The sequence below is a fragment of the Etheostoma spectabile genome, chromosome 9 (assembly GCF_008692095.1).
Source record: "Etheostoma spectabile isolate EspeVRDwgs_2016 chromosome 9, UIUC_Espe_1.0, whole genome shotgun sequence".
Lineage (NCBI taxonomy): Eukaryota > Metazoa > Chordata > Actinopteri > Perciformes > Percidae > Etheostoma > Etheostoma spectabile.
The window spans coordinates 4,511,520-4,530,082 of NC_045741.1; the positions used below are offsets into that span (position 1 = coordinate 4,511,520).

General features: G+C 39.7%; 2 protein-coding genes and 1 long non-coding RNA gene across 5 annotated transcripts in view; all 3 read left to right on the forward strand.

Annotated features, from left to right (window-relative positions):
* Positions 1–6,776, forward strand: part of zfyve21 (zinc finger, FYVE domain containing 21) — a 20,334-nt gene extending 13,558 nt beyond the window's left edge. Inside the window, exons 5-8 of one of the 2 annotated variants that reach the window (XM_032526296.1) lie at positions 248–339; positions 626–679; positions 1,779–1,909; positions 3,691–6,776. In XM_032526296.1, the coding sequence (XP_032382187.1) occupies positions 248–339; positions 626–679; positions 1,779–1,909; positions 3,691–3,726 (313 nt within the window). In that variant the 3' untranslated portion in view covers positions 3,727–6,776. The remainder of the gene's footprint in view (positions 1–247; positions 340–625; positions 680–1,778; positions 1,910–3,690) is intronic. The other variant, XM_032526297.1, reaches the window with a different exon arrangement.
* Positions 6,777–10,213: 3,437 nt separating this feature from the next.
* LOC116695394 (uncharacterized) lies at positions 10,214–10,637 on the forward strand. Its single transcript, XR_004333449.1, has 2 exons — positions 10,214–10,243; positions 10,550–10,637. It is a non-coding gene; the product is annotated as an uncharacterized LOC116695394 (long non-coding RNA).
* A 1,118-nt stretch (positions 10,638–11,755) lies between these two features.
* Positions 11,756–18,563, forward strand: part of brf1a (BRF1 general transcription factor IIIB subunit a) — a 206,738-nt gene continuing 199,930 nt past the window's right edge. For both annotated transcript variants that reach the window (XR_004333450.1, XM_032525603.1), the window contains exon 1: positions 11,756–11,982. The gene's annotated coding sequence lies outside the window, so the exon portion shown is untranslated. The remainder of the gene's footprint in view (positions 11,983–18,563) is intronic.

Genomic DNA, 18,563 nt, shown 5'->3' on the forward strand with positions numbered 1-18,563 from the left:
GAGTGTGGTCTAGACCTACTCTATCTGTACAGTGTCTTGAGATAACTCTTGTTATGATTTGATGCTATAACTAATTAGATTTTTTTTTCTTTTCCTGAAATCGTTCAGCCCAAGTGAAAATGTCTTGTTAGACAACATCAGAGTAGGGTTTAGCAGATGGGAACGCATCTATTCAAAATCACTTTCAGCGTGTTATTAGTCAAACTGGTTTGATTTGTTTATCCAGTTTGTCTTCTTTTTAAAAAAGGTATATGTTCCTGGACGGTGAGAGTCACTTCGAGGTGGAGTTGTCTCGGATCTCCAGCATGCAGATTTTGACAGACGGGTCGAGTCCAGGAGGTAAGACTCTGTTCCAAACCAGAGGCCGACCGATGTTATCGGCCAATATTGGGAATGTACCAAACTATCGGTATCTGCATTTACAATGGCCAATTAAAAAATATATATAGTGTATTAGTTATTTTCTATTGCATAAATAACAGTTAATTCTAATTCTGATTCTCTAACCAACTGAAGGTTGTTGATTAACACTTACACCTGTTTGTTGTTGTTTTTCTCTCCCCAAACTAACATTACCAAACTCTTTGTCCTCTGCTGCTTACTCTTCTTCTTCTTCTCGGCTCAGAGAATGACATTCACACTTACACCAGTCTAATGGACAGTCAGTATATCTCTGAAGGTTAGCTTTGGTTCGCTCTCATCATCGTCACTCCATCCTTCCTTTTTACTTTTCTAAATCTGGTTTCTTTTGGGTTTTCATCTTGTGTGCATGAAGCTGCCTGAAAATAAAACCAAAGAATAGTGTTCTGCTTTGTGGTTTTACACTTTGTGGTCTGAGTCCTGAAAGCATCTCAGTGGAAAATGTCCATATGGTATTCCCAAAAAACTGTGTGTGTGTGTGTGTGTGTGTGTGTGTGTGTGTGTGTGTGTGTGTGTGTTTTTGTGTTGTGTGTGTGTGTGTGTGTGTGTGTGTGTGTGTGTGTGCGCCAATCAATGAAACACTTCACCACAAACTTCTTAAACATCGTGCAGTTACGGATTCTGAGTCCGTCTACACCTTCCCATCATTCTTCGAGGCTTCATCTTTTCTTTCTAAAGGACCGCGTTACTTTGTTTTTCTGTTATGTTCTTTTACCGTTTTCTAATCCTTCAATTCATTTTAATTTGACTGTTCTCCCCCGACATCTCTCCGTTGTTGCATCTCTCCGTTTGTGCACGCATTCATCATTTTGAAGGGTTTGTCATTGATATTGTTGAGGATGATCTCATGGGGGGGGGGGGCAGAGTTCCTTGTGAAGGGTTATCTTGACATTTTTAGTTTTGGTTTGTTGTTTTAATCACTAGACATGTAGCTGTAACGCACCCTTTGCCCCTTTTCCCTTTGTTTTTCATTCATTTAACAACCTGCAGCGGTTTTGTGACGAGCCGGGAAAAAAAGACTAATAAAGTAGACTTTCTTAGTATAGCAGTTGTTGTTACGTTGAGTTTACAAAGTGTCAAAACTCTTTCCTAATGTGTAAGTGAGGCGGGCGCTTTGTGGAGAGAAGTAACAGACTTTAAAATGTCAAGATAACTTTCTTCAAAATGTCATCCAGTCTGAGCTAAAGACCTTAATCTTCTTCTTGGCTGCCTGATGGATCTGGGAGACAAGACAAACCAAAGAAATGTTCTTTGACAAATAAGCTTATTTAGTTCAATCCATCAATCCTGTTTTTTTCTTTTCTTTTAGTCTTTTGTCTTATAGAGAGTGTGTGTGTATCTGTGTGTTGTGTGTGTAGGAGGGATGTCGCGGGCCAGCGGCATGCTGCTTCACTACAAGCCCATGGGCTGCCAGGACGGCCAGCAGCTACGCATGGAGGCAGCAGACGACAAGAAGGCGGCCTCCTTATGGTTGGCTGCGATGCACAAGGTACTACACACACCACATACATGTAGGCTCTATAGTTTAAATAGTTTATATTTCGTGCGCGCATAGCCAGGCACTTTTTACGTGTGTGTGTGTGTGTGTGTGTGTGTGTGTGTGTGTGTGTGTGTGTGTGTGTTGTGTGTGTGTGTGTGTGTTGTTGTGGTGTGTGTGTGTGTGTGTGTTGTGTGTTGTGTGTGTTGTGGTGTGTGTGTGTGTTGTGTGTGTGTGTGTGTGTGTGGTGGTGTGTGTGTGATGTAATAATGAATGCTGGGTTATTGACTTTAGACCAGGTTTTTGTTGGTCATGGCGCAAACACTTCCTGCTGGCTCAAGATAGAAAATACGCCAAGAATGCACCTGAACACACCTCCCTGTAACCACCGCCCAACCCGCACCATCGTAAGACCAGCACGCCCAGAATGCACCTGAACACACCTCCCTGTAAGACCAGCACGCCCAGAATGCACCTGAACACACCTCACTGTAAACCACACCCCAGAATGCACCTGAAACACACCTCACTATAAGACCAGCATGCCCAGAATGCACCTGAACACACCTCACTATAAGACCAGCATGCCCAGAATGCACCTGAACACACCTCACTATAAGACCAGCACGCCCATGGGCGCAGATGCAGTTGTTATTTAAACGATGTGGGCGCTGGACAGGAAATTGACATTTTTCAATCTAACGATCTCAAACTAGCAAAGACACTTACGTCGGGCGTTGCGTCGGGAGTTGCGTCGGGCGTTTTGTCGGGTATTGCATCGGGCGGAGTACAATAAAGGGCCCAGAGTCTTTTTCTCCCATTTGGATTGACCATGTGTGTCGTCTCTGTCTCTAGCTTTTGTTTGTCGGTATTTGCACATCCAGACATACTCTGTACGACATTTGGAAGTTTGGAGTTAAAGTGATTAGTCGATTAATGTTGATCAGCAGCAAATTTTGGTGATCAATTATTCCTTTAACCATTTTTTAAAAGTTTCCAGCTTCTCAGATGTGAAGATTTGCTGATATTCTCATATCATAGTTAATAAAATGTTTGCTTTTAAGCTGTGATTTGGGCATAACAAGATATTATCAACGCATCATCTCAGACATCTTTAGGATATTTTAATGGGCAGTTTCACTATTATATATATATATATATATATATATATGCCTCACTTTATGCCTCACTATTGCATTGATGCATGTAAACATTCTTTAAGTTGCTACTACTGTCATTAAAAGAGGAAATATTAGCTGTAGAGAGGAGAGACGGTCTTTTTAATATGGATGCATTTTCAGCAGTTCAGAAGTAATGCTACAGTAAGCTAGTGGTTTGTGTTAGCATAAGCATGCTGAGCCGTGCTGAGCCATGCTAATGTCTCCATGCAAGTCAGTGTTGCATGGAGACATTAGCATGGCTCAGCTGTACCTAAAAGATATTGGTCTGCCAAGCGTTAACATGTTAGCATGTAATATTAGCATGAAGACTGAAACACAGGACAATGAGGAGGGGTAACAACACGGCCTTTCCTCTGGCGCCCCCTTCAGGCCAAAGGTCACATGTTTTCCTCACTGTGAAGGATCTAACAATGGAAAAGTTCTTCTCCATTAAACTTTTTTTATTTTATTTTTTATCTCACAGTTTAGTTTACTGAGCTTTATATTGAGCTGGTGTGTGTGTTTTTATCAGAATAGCATCTGCACAGATTGTGTTTAACATCTGAGTGCAGCTGTTGATCTCTTGTATTCTCACTCTGCAATTTTTTATTTTTATCTCTTTCTTCCTCTCAGGCGGCCAAACTGCTGTATGAAGCTCGGGACCAGTGACGTGCACGTGGCCTGCAGCCCTGAACCCCCAGGCAGCACACACCCAAGTGTTTTTGTACCCGGTGTCACCGGGGTTTGGTATCGTTTGGATTTTTATTAACGCCAGTTCAGATTCTGCTCTTCCGTCTGATTCCTCATCGGCTCTTGATACCAGTTCTTATCATGGTAATTTCTATAAAAAGAAAACTCTTTATTACCTCTATAACCAGTACATCATGTTTACCGCAAATAGGCTGCTTGTTCTTCTCGTTTTCTCTTCAGAGTTGTTTAATCCTCTTTGATTTAATACATAAATCAGGGCGAGCAGCATTAAATATGGAACAAACGCAGGAAAAGAAGCTTCCCGAAACAAGCGAGGATCTGTTTGTTTTGGGAGGCTTCTGCTTTTATTTCCTGTTCTTATTCCCAGAGTGGAAGAGCTGGACCTTGTTTTTGTCTTTGATACTTACAGCGGGACCTTACCTTTTTATAAAATATACATACATAATATAATCATTTTTTACAACTTTAGAGATGCAGATGTTTCAAAACTTTATATGCGGCAGTTAGATGTTTTTTTTGTTGTGTCATCTGGGATTTAATTTCCTGGAAGACGTAATGAGACACTTTACAGATCCCTGTAGGGATGGTTCTAATTTTAATTAAAATACAGCTGACACTGCTTCACAGAGGTCAGCTACACAGCGCCAAGTAGGGACTGAATGTCTTTGCTCGAGGGACCTTCAGCAGGATTTTGACTCAGATCTTCCAGATAAAGTTCTTGGGCAGATTAAAGGACAGCGCCACCTTTAAATCCCTTTAACACAGATAGAAAAGCAGCTTTGTGTGATGGGTTTTGCATTTATTGCATTGCAGTTACTCCATCGACAACAAAGAAGTTTGTTGCAGATGTGAAAGGCCTTCTGGGAAATGTAGGATTCTCTAACTGAAAAAGAAGCCGGTTACGGAAACTTTCATGACAGAAGATTTCCTGAAACACAGATTTATCCACAATTTAAAACAAAATTGTTGGATTTTTCCTTTAAGAGACAGTCACGTTTCAGGTGACAGGTTTCTGTTTCTTCTCTGAAATTATTATGTTTAAAACTCTGCTGCAACTATCTCCAGATTTCAATCTTTAGACCTCGACGTCTAAGGAAGCTACGGACTATTCACTGACTTAGTGAAGCATAACCACACAGACATTAATAAATGCTTTAAATGTATTTGTAGTATTGAAGTTTTGTATGAGCTATTTTGTGAAATATTCCTACTTTAACATGAGGTGTGTGCGTACTTCCATCATTATAAAGCTGAAGTATGACTAGAGGTTTTGTAACACTTGTTATCTGTAATTCTTTTTGCTCTTGGTCTGAACAGTCTGGACAACGAGGCTGAAAAATGACCACCTTAGGTCAACCAAATGCTGTCCAGTCCTGGCTGAGTTGGTGGGTTTGTCACTTTGGTAGTTTGTTGTGCTTTTGAGGACCTATTATTATTTTTATTATTATTATAATAAAGAGAAACTTGAAAGTGTTGAGGGAATTTAAAGCGTAACTCTCGCCAAAATGCAACCTAGGGCCTTTTTGTGAATGTACCAGAGTCAAATGTTTGTTTAAAAGCATTTTTAGGACAGAAGCACCACTTTTAAGATTTACCGTATTCTCGTTTTTTGGTTGAATGGCCTTTTGAATGGGAGAGCTAGGGGAACTACCATAATCACATCAACATCTGTATTTTTACAACACTAAGAAGGATGGCGGAGCCAGCACATCAACAGCTACAGTGAGTTGTTAAAACCTTTTCTTTTTAGTAAACTCTGTGAACACAATGTTCTCAATGCTGTAGAGCCCCTGGTGATACTTAGAGCTAAGTCTCATGAGTCTCAAAGTATGTTGTGCCTTCTTAGTGTTGTAAAAATAGAGATTTTGATGTCATCATTCAAAAGGCCATTAGACCAAAAAACGAGAATACGGTAAATGTTAAAAGGGGTGCTTCTGTCCTAAATATGCTTTTAAACTAAGGTTTGACTCGGGTGCATTCCCAAAAAGACCCTAGGTTGCATTTTGGCGAGAGTTACGCTTTAAGCCAGCGCAAGAAAAAACAATCTTTTGACACAATACTCTTAACTCAGCAGCCTTGTTCTAGCTTTTTTTTTTTTTGGCTGAGGATAGTGTAGCCAGACCTCTCTCCACAGCGCTGTGCCAGCCCTGTAGTGTGGTCTGGCTACACCACCTGTTGGTTCTGGGATAGAGGAAACCGCTCTGGCTTGTTTGTATTTCTTTAAACCAACCACAAACATCCTAGACCCTAGTCTCGCATTGCCAGATCCTCCTCCACAGCCCTGTAGAGGAGGGTCTGGCTAGTCCACACGGCAAAATGTGCTAATTTTTATTGGTATTTCTTTAAACTAATCACAATTGTCTTGGGTGGCGCTAAGCGCCGGACAGAGCCACGGTGCCTCTGCTAAATAGCCTCGGGAAGGAACTAGCTAGCTGTCTGGATTTAGCCTGCACAGATCTGAGGGGCAGTTAACCATAGTCCTCATGAATCCACCAGAGTTTAGAATATCAAAAGAAAGCGTAAAGTAACGGCCATCAAGCTGAAAAGGGTGAAATGCGGCTGAATTTCCTGCGGCAACAGAGCAATCCTGGAAGTGGAACGTCGGAGACATAAAGAGCTAACAGTGCCCTTTCAAAATAGACAGCGGAAGTGAGGGGACATCACATGCCCGATGTCTGGCTTCATTCCAGCAGCTGTCCAGCTGTTGAGTCAGAATAGGTGGACTAAGACCGTGAGATGTGAATGAAAGCTCCAGAAAAAGCTAAGAAGTAACCTTGATAGGACTCTTTTGTCAAAACAACCCTGCGTGACCTTTAATCACACACATTATAAATGCAGTTACACTATGTGCTATATAAAACTAGGATTACCAAGTAGCATCAGCTAAATGATCATTTGCATCTGTGTCTTTACTTTTTTTCTCCAAGCTTGAAGAAACTAGTGGTTTAATGGAGCACACAACTGGGTTTGTTGGCTTTTTTACCTTTCTAGTGTCACTGACACCCAGTGAAAACACTTTCTCCACCTCCACTTTGTAACATAGTTTATTTTTATACGCTGCTCACCTAAGACTTAAAAGCACTAGTTGTCGTTTGGTTCAAGTGTTTTTCAGAACGGAGACGAGGGAAAGATTTGTAAAATGTTTTTTTTTGTAAAAAGATGTCTGTGTGGTCGCTCTTAATGTTGTCTGAGGCATAACTGATTCATAATTAAGTTCTTCCTCTATAGAGCTGTTTGTTATGAAGATAGATGTGAGGCCTGCACAGTTAGAAACACAACAGTCACATGTGGTCTGTTCTCAGGCTACTCTACTGTTTATCTAACATTATTAAGAATCAGAACCTCCAAAATCAACATCAGACTACAGAGTTTTGTTCAATTTGAACATGGTAAATTGGACATTTTGGCCAAAATGCTCCACCCTAACAAGTTTGATCAAAAATAAAAAAGATGATCATGCCATTCATTCATTGATATTCTCTGTGCAGCCCTCAGGCTGTCCCCAGTAATGAGTTAATGACGAGTTTTTGTTAGAAGTCACCACTCAGCCAGTGTTTGTACCTGCACTTTAAAGCCCAGTCCGCGCTATCCTGACACTTCTACACCCGTTGTTGGATTATTCTGTTCATAATAAAATCCAGTGTTTATACTGTTGTGGTGTCTGTTGTTTCATTTGATAAGCTGATTCGATTCAGGAGCTGCAGCTCCCTGACAGACTTGATCAGTGAAGGAAAACGGCATTGTGGCTGTCATGTTCTATAATTAGATTATTTAATAATTAGATTATTTGGGACAGTTGGTCAGACAGATTAAACACCAGGTCCAGACAAAGAATGTACTTCTTAAGGAAACGGTTGTCTTTTAATGTCAGCAGCAACGTACTTCAGATGTTCTTGACAGTATTCTTTCCTTTGGCATCATCTGTTGGTTTGGCAACGCCACTGGAGCACAATAAAAGCACATTAGGAAAAATAATAACTTCCAGCAAACTATCAGGTATTCCATTCCCAAGTATGGAAAGTTTATATATTATTATTGAGAAAGGCAAACAGTATTGTGGCCAATCAGAAGCCCCCCCCCCTTTCCTCCTCATTTGAACTGCTGCCCTCCTTTGTTCCACAGGCCATTAAACTCCTTATTAAGGAAGGTCCCGTACAATGATAGATATATTTTGTGTATTTAATTACTTTTTCTCCCAGCTGGTCTGGAACTCTACCCATGTAAATGTGCTGTATTTATATACATATTTCCAGTCTTAACAACTGCTCAAAGCGCTTTTACATCTACAGGATACATTCACCATTCACACACATTCATACACTGTGGCCGGGGCTGCTGTACAAGGTGCCACCTGCTCATCAGATAAACATTCATGAACATTCACACTCCGATGCGCAGCACCGGGGGCAACTCGGGGTTCAGTGTCTTGCCCAAGGACACTTCGACAATGACTGCAGGGGCAGGGATCGAACCACCAACCTTCCGATTGCCAGGCAACCGCTCTACCACTGAGCCACAGCCGCCCCAGTAGTAGTGGTAGTGTGCATATGTTGTTTTTTCTTCCTGCTGGCCTTATCTGTGCTAATGTTTTAATACCATGTGATATGATTTTTTTACTGCAACATGATTTCCTCATGGGGACAATAAACATGAACTGAACTATTTTACTGATGCATTTAAGGCAAAGCAGCACATTAGTGTTGTAGTTAGTTGTGGGATTAGTTCATGTGAGGAAATAAAGAATTTGCAAAAGGAGCCTAGTGTGAGCGCATTGACCTGTAAAGTATGCAAAAACGATGAGTTATTGATATTTCCCAATGTGGGAGCTGGGTCCTCTACACTGAAACCGTGGAACTAAAACAGGAAGTGACGTCAGAACGGGGAAGTAGATTAATGGTTGGGCCTGAATAGTTTCACTTTTCTCCTCGTTCAGCTCCTGTGACGCAGGTTATTTTCACCATCTAAAGGGATTGAAAATACATCTTTTCTATCCTTAATAATTTGTTTACTATTTTAATTATAGCCTATTCTGTTGTTTCATTCAGGTTGAAAAACTAAGATGAAAACAACTCCAAAGTTTTTTGTTGTAGTCAATAAGAAGGAAAATGTGTGCTACCTGCAGTGTCAGCTAAATAGAACAGACGTTAAACGGGACTGAGGTCATTTGTGTATTTGCTTTGTTTATTATTAATACAATACGGTATATATCATAAATTATAAAGATATAGAGACAATATTCTTTATATGTATATAGATATATTTTTCTATTTGAGAAGCTGCAGATGTTGAAGGAGTCCATATGCTCAGCAGGTTTTAATCCTAACAGAGTTTATTGGATGGAACTGAAACCATAGATCGTTAATAATAATATATACATATATACAGTCTATGACAAACATGTAACTGATTAACAAATTAACAATTTGTTACAAGTACGGTGGCCGAGACGGTTCAACAAAAATAAAAGGTTTGTGTTTGAGAAGTAGTTGAAACAGGGTTTCTTGCTAATTTTGATAACTGTCGCTACGTGCTTGTCACAAATAAGCTATGTTGTACAGTATATTTGTGCTTTCATATGTATGTACGCCATTTAGGCTAGGAAGGAAAAAGTGTGTGTGTGTGCATATGTTCTTGTTAAACTACATTTGTGGGGTCCATAAACTGGGAGTACAGTACACTTGTGGGGTCCCAACAGCTTTGTGGGGACAAAATGCTGGAGCCCACATCTCTAAAGGGCTGTTTGAGGGTTAAGACTTGGTTCTAGGATCAAGGTTAGAGTTATGGTTTGGGTCCCCACAAAGGAAGTGAGACACACTATGTGTCTGTCTGTGGGGTAAGACTGAGGACATGTAACAAAACCATAGACTGAATAAATGGTAATACACCGTCTATGGACAACATGGCTACATACATGGCTTTAAAAACAGTGTAAACACAAGAGACAACAGTCTGAATTCTGTTTATTTATATTTTAGGTCCTGGTTTTCATTTTAGGTTTATTTCATTTAGACCAACCTGTGTATGTATGACTTATTACTCCCCTAACACTGGCATAGGCAGCATATATTAGCATTCACTTTAAACATCTGTTTACCGTAACCTTAACCCCACACCCAACAAACCACACACTCACACACACTTACCAAACCAACTGTATGGATGGAGACTGCCACTGGGAGCTGATCAATAACCACGTAAATATGGTAAGTTACAAGCAGGTAACAGTGGAATATAATATTTGTGTGATTTAAACAGCTTCCCTAAATGTGACAAACCAGGATCCGGATGGTTTTCGAGCCAGTTTTCTGAACCTTTCTTTATGCTCTGGGTCACTTTGGGACACAGTGTCAGTGCACAACCTGAGCACTGGGATTGCATCCAATTGTTCACCAACTTGTGTTTGCCGTGCAGGTGTAATTCAAGAGTGACATGTCAAAAGAAGACGTCATTAATTTCAAAGTGTGTCCTCTCTCAGGTAAGCTTTTATTAATATTAAAATCTAACGGCGTTCTTTGATATTCTGCACACACAAAAGTCTGATTATATAAGCCATTAGGATGTTAATTTACATTTGATTCTTTAGTTTTCATGCTGTTGTAATAATAATAATAATAATTAATGTTAAAGTAAGAAGTAGAGGGAAACTACTTTAAAAGAGGAGAGATATCATTCGGCGGGAATGGAATCATCTTAGTCCTACTTAGTTTTTGTGTATCTATTCTTCTGTAGCAGTGAATGATCTGATCCCCCACCCTGGTGGTCCTTCTCTCTGGTCTAATAGAATCCGTCTGAGATGCTCAGCTTCCACTGGATCCAACAGAAATCATTCACAAGGTCGCATCATTGCAAAAAAAAGACATTCATCTCTTAAAAAAAGGTAACGTTTTACAAACATTAAAAAGTTACTGCATCATGAGACATTTTGTACACACCTGTAGAAAGAGAGAGAGAGAGAGAGAGAGAGAGAGAGAGAGAGAGACATGATCATTATAAGGATCTGTCGTGCAGCTGGAGAAAATTAGACCTTGGGACATCCAGCCCTTGATATCAGGAGGAAGAGATGGAATGCCCCCCTGGTGGCTGAAATAGGTAAATGCATTGTTTCAAAAATGAGTGGAATAATTACGTCTGACATGACCAGATATTTTACAAATATTTGAAATAACACAAAACAACCATATGGTGGTAGGTAATACATCTGATTTCATATACTGCTTTAGTAAAAAAAAAGCTTGTTAATTGAACACGCGTTTTGTGTAGATTTGGACTTAGTTTAAAGTGGAGAAGCCTCATTGAGATGGCTGGTGAATGTGACTGATGTAGAGATACACCGGCACCTTTTTTGTGGATTTACTGATTGCTGTGATTATTATATATATATATGTATATATATATATATATATATATATATATATATATATATATATATATATATATATATATATATATATATATATATATATATATATATATATATATATATATAGGCCTATATATGCTAAGTGGAGTAGCCAACCTCAAATTTGTATCTGAGTATATGTAGGCCTTAGGCTACATTCCATTAGTGGTTGGATATCAATCACATGGTATTCATATCATAATGCAAAAAATAATTACGGCATAAACATGGGGAATAGAAAGAATGATCAAAGGAAACGACACAATTTGACTGGATTTTAAGTCATTCCCCACAATCATTACATCCATAAATACAACGTGTCTGTCCTTTTAAAAGCAGGAAAGTAACAAGTGCATTTACACAAGTAGGGGATTCTGGTGCCATTGTTAAATCTATATGCTATAATTTTAGCAAATTTTACATTATCCAAACACCCAACATAACAATTACAGCATAATCCTGCTTTTTCTACCTCACGTCTAAAACAAACGGACCCAGTTGTATTATTAATATTTAAATTAAACATTTGACACTGTACCACCCCTCCGGTCCTTGTTGGTCTCGCCCATTTCTCCACAGCATCAAACGCACATGTTGGGTGTGTTGTGTTGAGGATTGCAGCGATATTACAGTATTAAGCAAGTCTCCGCGTGCTGTCACGTTGCTCTTTGCTTTCTACTTAACACAGTGACAATGCGATAAGTGTCGCAGTCAATGATACGTACTATAAAATCTGATATATTGTCTAAAACACTCGGTGGGGAGGCTTGCACGCGCCCCTGCGTGGCTGCAAACGGCTGCTGTTCGGTCTAAAGGTATGTAACGTTACACACACCGACACTCACACTCTCATAGTGTGTGTGTGTTTAATTACCGGTGACGCTGCTATGTTCATTAAATACTCAGTATGTCACGTTCATGTCTGTTAAGGTGAGTATGAAGTCTGTGTTGCCGGCTAGCAGCGTCCCGTTAGCCGTCAGCTGTTAACATTTGAAAAGCTCACACATGCTGTTCTAACGGCTTATTGGCACATTATATATATTAAAGTTAATATTAGGGGGAAAACAAGACAGGTCATGGTTGTGGTTGCCGACTTTAGCCCTTAAAAGATTCGTAATTTGGGCAGCTAAAAAGAAAACGCTGAGCTAGCCCCCCGGCTGCAGTGCCACGTAGCTAGCCGGCTAATGGAGCAAAGCAGAAAAACTGCAACTGATTCAGATACTTTACTCAAGTAAAAGTAGCAATACTACACTACTGTTACTAGTAAAATTCATGCATAATATAACAAAATCATTAGGACCAACATATACTTTACGTCGAAACTTAACAGTAGTCATTATGCAAGGTGAATTTTACAATGTGTATTGTATCACTAGATTATAACTATTGATGTTTTAATGTGTTTGTCACTTTAATGTTGCAGCTGGTAAATGTGGAGTTAATTTAAAATTGATGGAAAGTAACTAATTAGCAATAACATTCTACAAGTACTCACTATTTTGAGGTTTACTTGAGAATTTTTTATTTCATGCAACTTTTTACTTCAATTAAATTACATTTGTGACCTTAATGACTTCTCTGACAGCTTTCCCTATCCTATGGTGGCCCTGAGAGGCCACTGCAACATAAGAAAATGCAGGCAAATAGATCACATCACTCAACAGTAATGGCGGTTTTCCAATGCGTGGTATCTATTCGACTCGCCTCGACTCTACTCACCTTTTTTGGTTTTCCATTACCAAGTACTTTTTTAGTACTACCTCAGTCGAGGTTCCAAGCAAGCAGAGGCGATACCCAAAGGAGACGTGGAAACCTGCGACTACTGGTTGGTTATTCAAGCTATTCAAGCTATTCAATTAGCGCATCAAACCCTCCCGTACAGCCCGGTCTTCTTCCTCTGCACCCTGTGACAGTGTCCCCTCCGGCTCTGTTGTCCCAGATTCATTGTCATAAACCTCTCCATGACTCTCACAAAGATTATACACAGCCCAGCAGGTCAGAACCAGAGATTTCACCAGTCGGACATCGAACGCCCACCAGACGGTCTGCGGCGGTGATTTTGCAAAGCGTGAATGCTCTGAACCACAAACGGTACACAGCATACATATTTTGGTGTGTAATCATGGTTGCTAAAGTTCATGTACTTTATATAGCGTATAGTAAATACTGATTTGGGCCCCTAACACATGCAAATGTTAGCTAACGTTACCAGGAAACTTAACTCACTCGTTTGTGTCGGCAAACAATAGTCATGATGATGTCTGAACTCCGTCAGCGTTCCCAAACTCCTGTTGTTTTTTTCTTTTTTTTCCAGCTGTGATTTTTTTTTTTTTTTGCTTCCTTCAGCTTCTTTTGAAACAAAAAAAATCTTCTGGCTGTGGCAAGTAGCCGATGTGTTTTTGTGAGTCGCGTTGAAAATTACATCATCACACGTAGAGATGGTGACCAGCCACGCTGAGGCGTTACTCAATCTGCAATGGAAAACGGACGCGGAATGTGTTGAGGCGAGTCGAGCTGTTACCAGCAGTGGAAAAACGCCATAAGAGAACACACGCAACTAGATCACAACACACAACAATAAGAGAACACATGCAAATATATTACAACACAACAATAAGAAAATACTTGCAATAATCCTCAACATGCAAAACTAAAAAAATTCACGCAAATAAACCACAACACTTAACATTAAAGGTCCGATGACATGGGGCTCTTTGGAGGCTTTTATATAGACCTTAGTGGTCCCCTATACCTGTCTGAATCTCTTTTATATAGACCTTAGTGTCCCTAATACTGTATCTGAAGTCTCTTTTATATAGACCTTAGTGGTCCCTAATACTGTATCTGACGTCCTTTTATATAACCTTGTGTCCCTAATACTGTATCTGAAGTCTCTTTTATATAGACCTTAGTGGTCCCCTAATACTGTATCTGAAGTCTCTTTTATATAGACCTTAGTGGTCCCTAATACTGTATCTGAGTCTCTTTATATTACCTTAGTGGTCCCTCAATACTGTATCTGAAGTCCTTTTATATAGACCTTAGTGGTCCCCTAATACTGTATCTGAAGTCTCTTTTATAAATACCTTAGTGGTCCCTAATACTGTATCTGAAGTCTCTTTTTATATAGACCTTAGTGTCCCCTACTGTATCTGAGTGTCTTTATTAGACCTTAGGGGTCCCCTAATACTGTCTGAAGTCTCTTTTAAAAATACCTTAGTGGTCCCTAATACTGTATCTGAAGTCTCTTTTATAAAGACCTTAGTGGCCCACTAATACTGTATCTGATCTTTCCCAAAATTCAGCCTTGGTGCACAATTCCAGCCACTAGAGCCAGTCCCACAATGAGCTTTCCTTAGTATGTGTCATTTCTGGGTCTGTAGCTTTTTCCTGCCCCCTCCCTCTAAAAGCTCAACGACCCGAAGACAACATACTAGGAAAGCTCATTGTGGGACTGGCTCTAGTGGCTGGAATTGTGCACCAAGGCTGAATTTTGGGAAAGATCAGATACAGTATTAGTGGCCACTAAGGTCTTTATAAGGACTTCAGATACAGTATTAGATGACCACTAAGTCTTTATAAAAAACTTCAGATCAATATTAGGGACCACTAAGGTCTATATAAAGACAACTTCAGATACATATTAGGGGACCCCTAAGGTCTATATAAAGAGACTTCAGATACAGTATTAGGGACCACTAAGTCTTTATAAAAGACTTCAGATACAGTATTAGGGGACCACTAAGGTCTAATAAAGACACTTCAGATACAGTATTAGGGACCACTAAGGTCTATAAAAGAGACTGATACAGTATGGGACCACTAAGGTCTATATAAGAGACTTCAGATACAGTATTAGGGGACCACTAAGGTCATATAAGAGAACTTCAGATACGTATTAGGACCACTACGGTCATATAAAGAGACTTCAGATACAGTTTAGGGACCACTGTCTATATAAAAGAGACTTCAGATACAGTATTAGGGACCACTAAGGTCTATATAAAAGGACTTCAGATACATATAGGACCCTAAGGTCATAGTAAGCCTCCAAAGAGCCCCATGTCCACGACCTTTAATTTAAGTGTTGTGGTTTATTTGCGTGAATTTTTTTAGTTTTGCATGTTGGGGATTATTGCAATATTTTTCTATTGTTGTTTTGTAATATATTTGCATGTGTTCTCTATTGTTGTGTGTTTGTGTCTAGTTGCGTGTGTTCTCTTATGGCGTTTTTCCACTGCTGGTAACAGCTCGACTCGCCTCAACACATTCCGCGTCCGTTTTCCATTGCAGATTGAGTAACGCCTCAGCGTGGCTGCACCATCTCTACGTGATGATGTAATTTCAACGCGACTCACAAAAACACATCGGCTACTTGCCACAGCCAGAAGATTTTTTTGTTTCAAAGAAGCGGAAGGAAGCAAAAAAAAAAAAAACACAGCTGGAAAAAGAAAAAACCAACAGGAGTTTGGGAACGCTGACGGAGTTCAGACATCATCATGACTATTGTTTGCCGACACAACGAGTGAGTTAAGTTTCCTGGACGTTAGCTAACACATGTGTTAGGGGCCCAAATCAGTATTTACTATACGCTAATAAAGTACTGAACTTAGCAACCATGATTACACACCAAAATATTATGCTGTGTACCGTTTGTGGTTCAGAGCATTCACGCTTTGCAAAATCACCGCCGCAGACCGTCTGGTGGCGTTCGATGTCCGACTGTGAGAATCTCTGGTTCTGACCTGCTCTGGTGTAATATCTTGTGAGAGTCATGGAGAGGTTTATGAAACATGACTGGGACAACAGAGCCGGAGGGGCCACTGTCACAGGTTCAGAGGAAGAAGACCGGGCTGTACGGGAGGGTTGATGCCTAATTGAATAGCTTAATAGCTTGAATACCAACCAGTAGTCGCAGGTTTCCACGTCTCCTTTGGGTATCGCCTCTGCTTGCTTGGAACCTCGCCTGAGGTAGTACTAAAAAGTACTGTAATGGAAACCAAAAGAGTGAGTAGAGTCGAGGCGAGTCGATAGATACCACGCATTGGAAAACCGCCATTACTGTTGAGTGATGTGATCTATTTGCCTGCATTTTCTATGTTGCATGTCCTCTCAGGCCACCATAGGATAGGAAAGCTGTCAGAGAAGTCATTAAGGTCACAAATGTAATTTAATTGAAGTAAAAAGTTGCATGAAATAAAAAATTCTCAAGTAAACCTCAAAATAGTGAGTACTTGTAATGTATTGCAATTAGTTACTTTCCCAATTTTATTAACTCCACATTTACCAGCTGCAACATTAAAGTGACAACACATAAAACATCAATAGTTATAATCTATGATACAATACATTGTAAAATTCACCTTGCATAATGACTACTGTTAAGTTTCGACGTAAAGTATATGTTGTCCAATGATTTTGTTATATATGCATGAATTTTACTAGTAACAGTGTGTAGTATTGCTACTTTTACTTGAGTAAAGTATCTGAATCAGTTTGCAGTTTTTCTGCTTTGCTCCTAGCCGGCTAGCTACGTGGCACTGCAGCCGGGGGGCTAGCTCAGCGTTTTCTTTTAGCTGCCAATACGAATCTTTTAAGGGCTAAAGTCCAACCACAACCATGACCTGTCTTGTTTTCCCCCTAATATAACTTTAATTATAATTGTGCCAATAAGCCGTTAGAACAGCATGTGTGAGCTTTTCAAATGTTAACAGCTGACGGCTAACGGGACGCTGCTAGCCGGCAACACAGACTTCATACTCACCTTAACAGACTGAACGTGACATACTGAGTATTTAATGAACATAGCAGCGTCACCGGTAATTAACACACCACACTATGAGAGTGTGAGTGTCGGTTGTGTAACGTTACATACCTTTAGACCGAACAGCAGCCGTTTGCAGCCACGCAGGGCGCGTGCAGCCTCCCCACCGAGTTTTTAGACAATAATCAATTTTATAGTAGTATCATTGACTGCGACACTTATCGCATTGTCACTGGGTTAAGTAGAAAGCAAGAGCAACGTGCCAGCACGCGGAGACTTGCTTATACTGTAATATCGCTGCAATCCTCAACACAACACACCAACATGTGCGTTTGATGCTGTGGAGAAATGGGCGAGACCAACAAGGACCGAGGGTGGTACAGTGTCAATGTTTAATTTAATATAATAATACAACTGGGTCCGTTGTTTTAGACGTGAGGTAGAAAAAGCAGGATTATGCTGTAATTGTTATGTTGGTGTTTGGATAATGTAAAATTTGCTAAAATTATAGCATATAGATTTAACAATGGCACCAGAATCCCCTACTTGTAAATGCACTTGTTCCTTTCCTGCTTTTAAAGGACAGACACGTTGTATTTAGGATGTAATGATTGTGGGAATGACTTAATCCAGTCAAATTGTGTCGTTTCCTTTGATCATTCTTTCTATTCCCCATGTTATGCCGTATTATTTTTTGCATTATGATATGAATACCATGTGATTATATCCAACCACTAATGGAATGTAGCCTAAGGCCTACATATACTCAGATACAAATTTGAGGTTGCTACTCCACTTAGCATATATGGCCTATATATATATATATATATATATATATATATAATATATATATATTATATATATATATATATATATATATATATATACATATATATATAATAATCACAGCAATCAGTAAATCCACAAAAAGTGCCGGTGTATCTCAACATCAGTCACATTCCCCAGCCTCTCAATGAGGCTTCTCCACTTAAACTAAGTCCAAATCTACACAAACCGGGTTCAATTAACAAGCTTTTTTTTTACTAAAGCAGTATATGAATCGAATGTATATCTACCACCTATGGTTGTTTTGTGTTATTTCAATATTTGAAATATCTGGTCATGTCACGTAATTTCCACTCATTTTTGAAACAATGCATTTACCTATTTCAGCCACCAGGGGGCATTCCATCTCTCCTCCTGATATCAAGGGCTGGATGTCCCAGGTCTAATTTCCTCCAGCGCACGACAGATCCTTATATGATCATGTCTCTCTCTCTCTCTCTCTCTCCTCCCCTCTCTCTCTCTCTTTCTACAGGTGGGTACAAAATGTCTCATGATGCAGTAACTTTTTAATGTTTGTAAACGTTACCTTTTAGAGATGAATGTCTTTTTTTTGAAATGATGCACCTTGTGAATGATTTCTGTGGGATCCAGTGAAGCTGAGCATCTCAGACGGATCATATACCAGAGAGAAGGACCACCAGTGGGCTCAGATCATCACTGCTACGAGATAGATACACAAAAACTAAGTAGGACTAAGATGATTCCATTCCCGCCGAATGATATCTCTCCTCTTTTAAAGTAGTTTCCCTCTACTTCTACTTTAACATAATATTATATTATTATTAC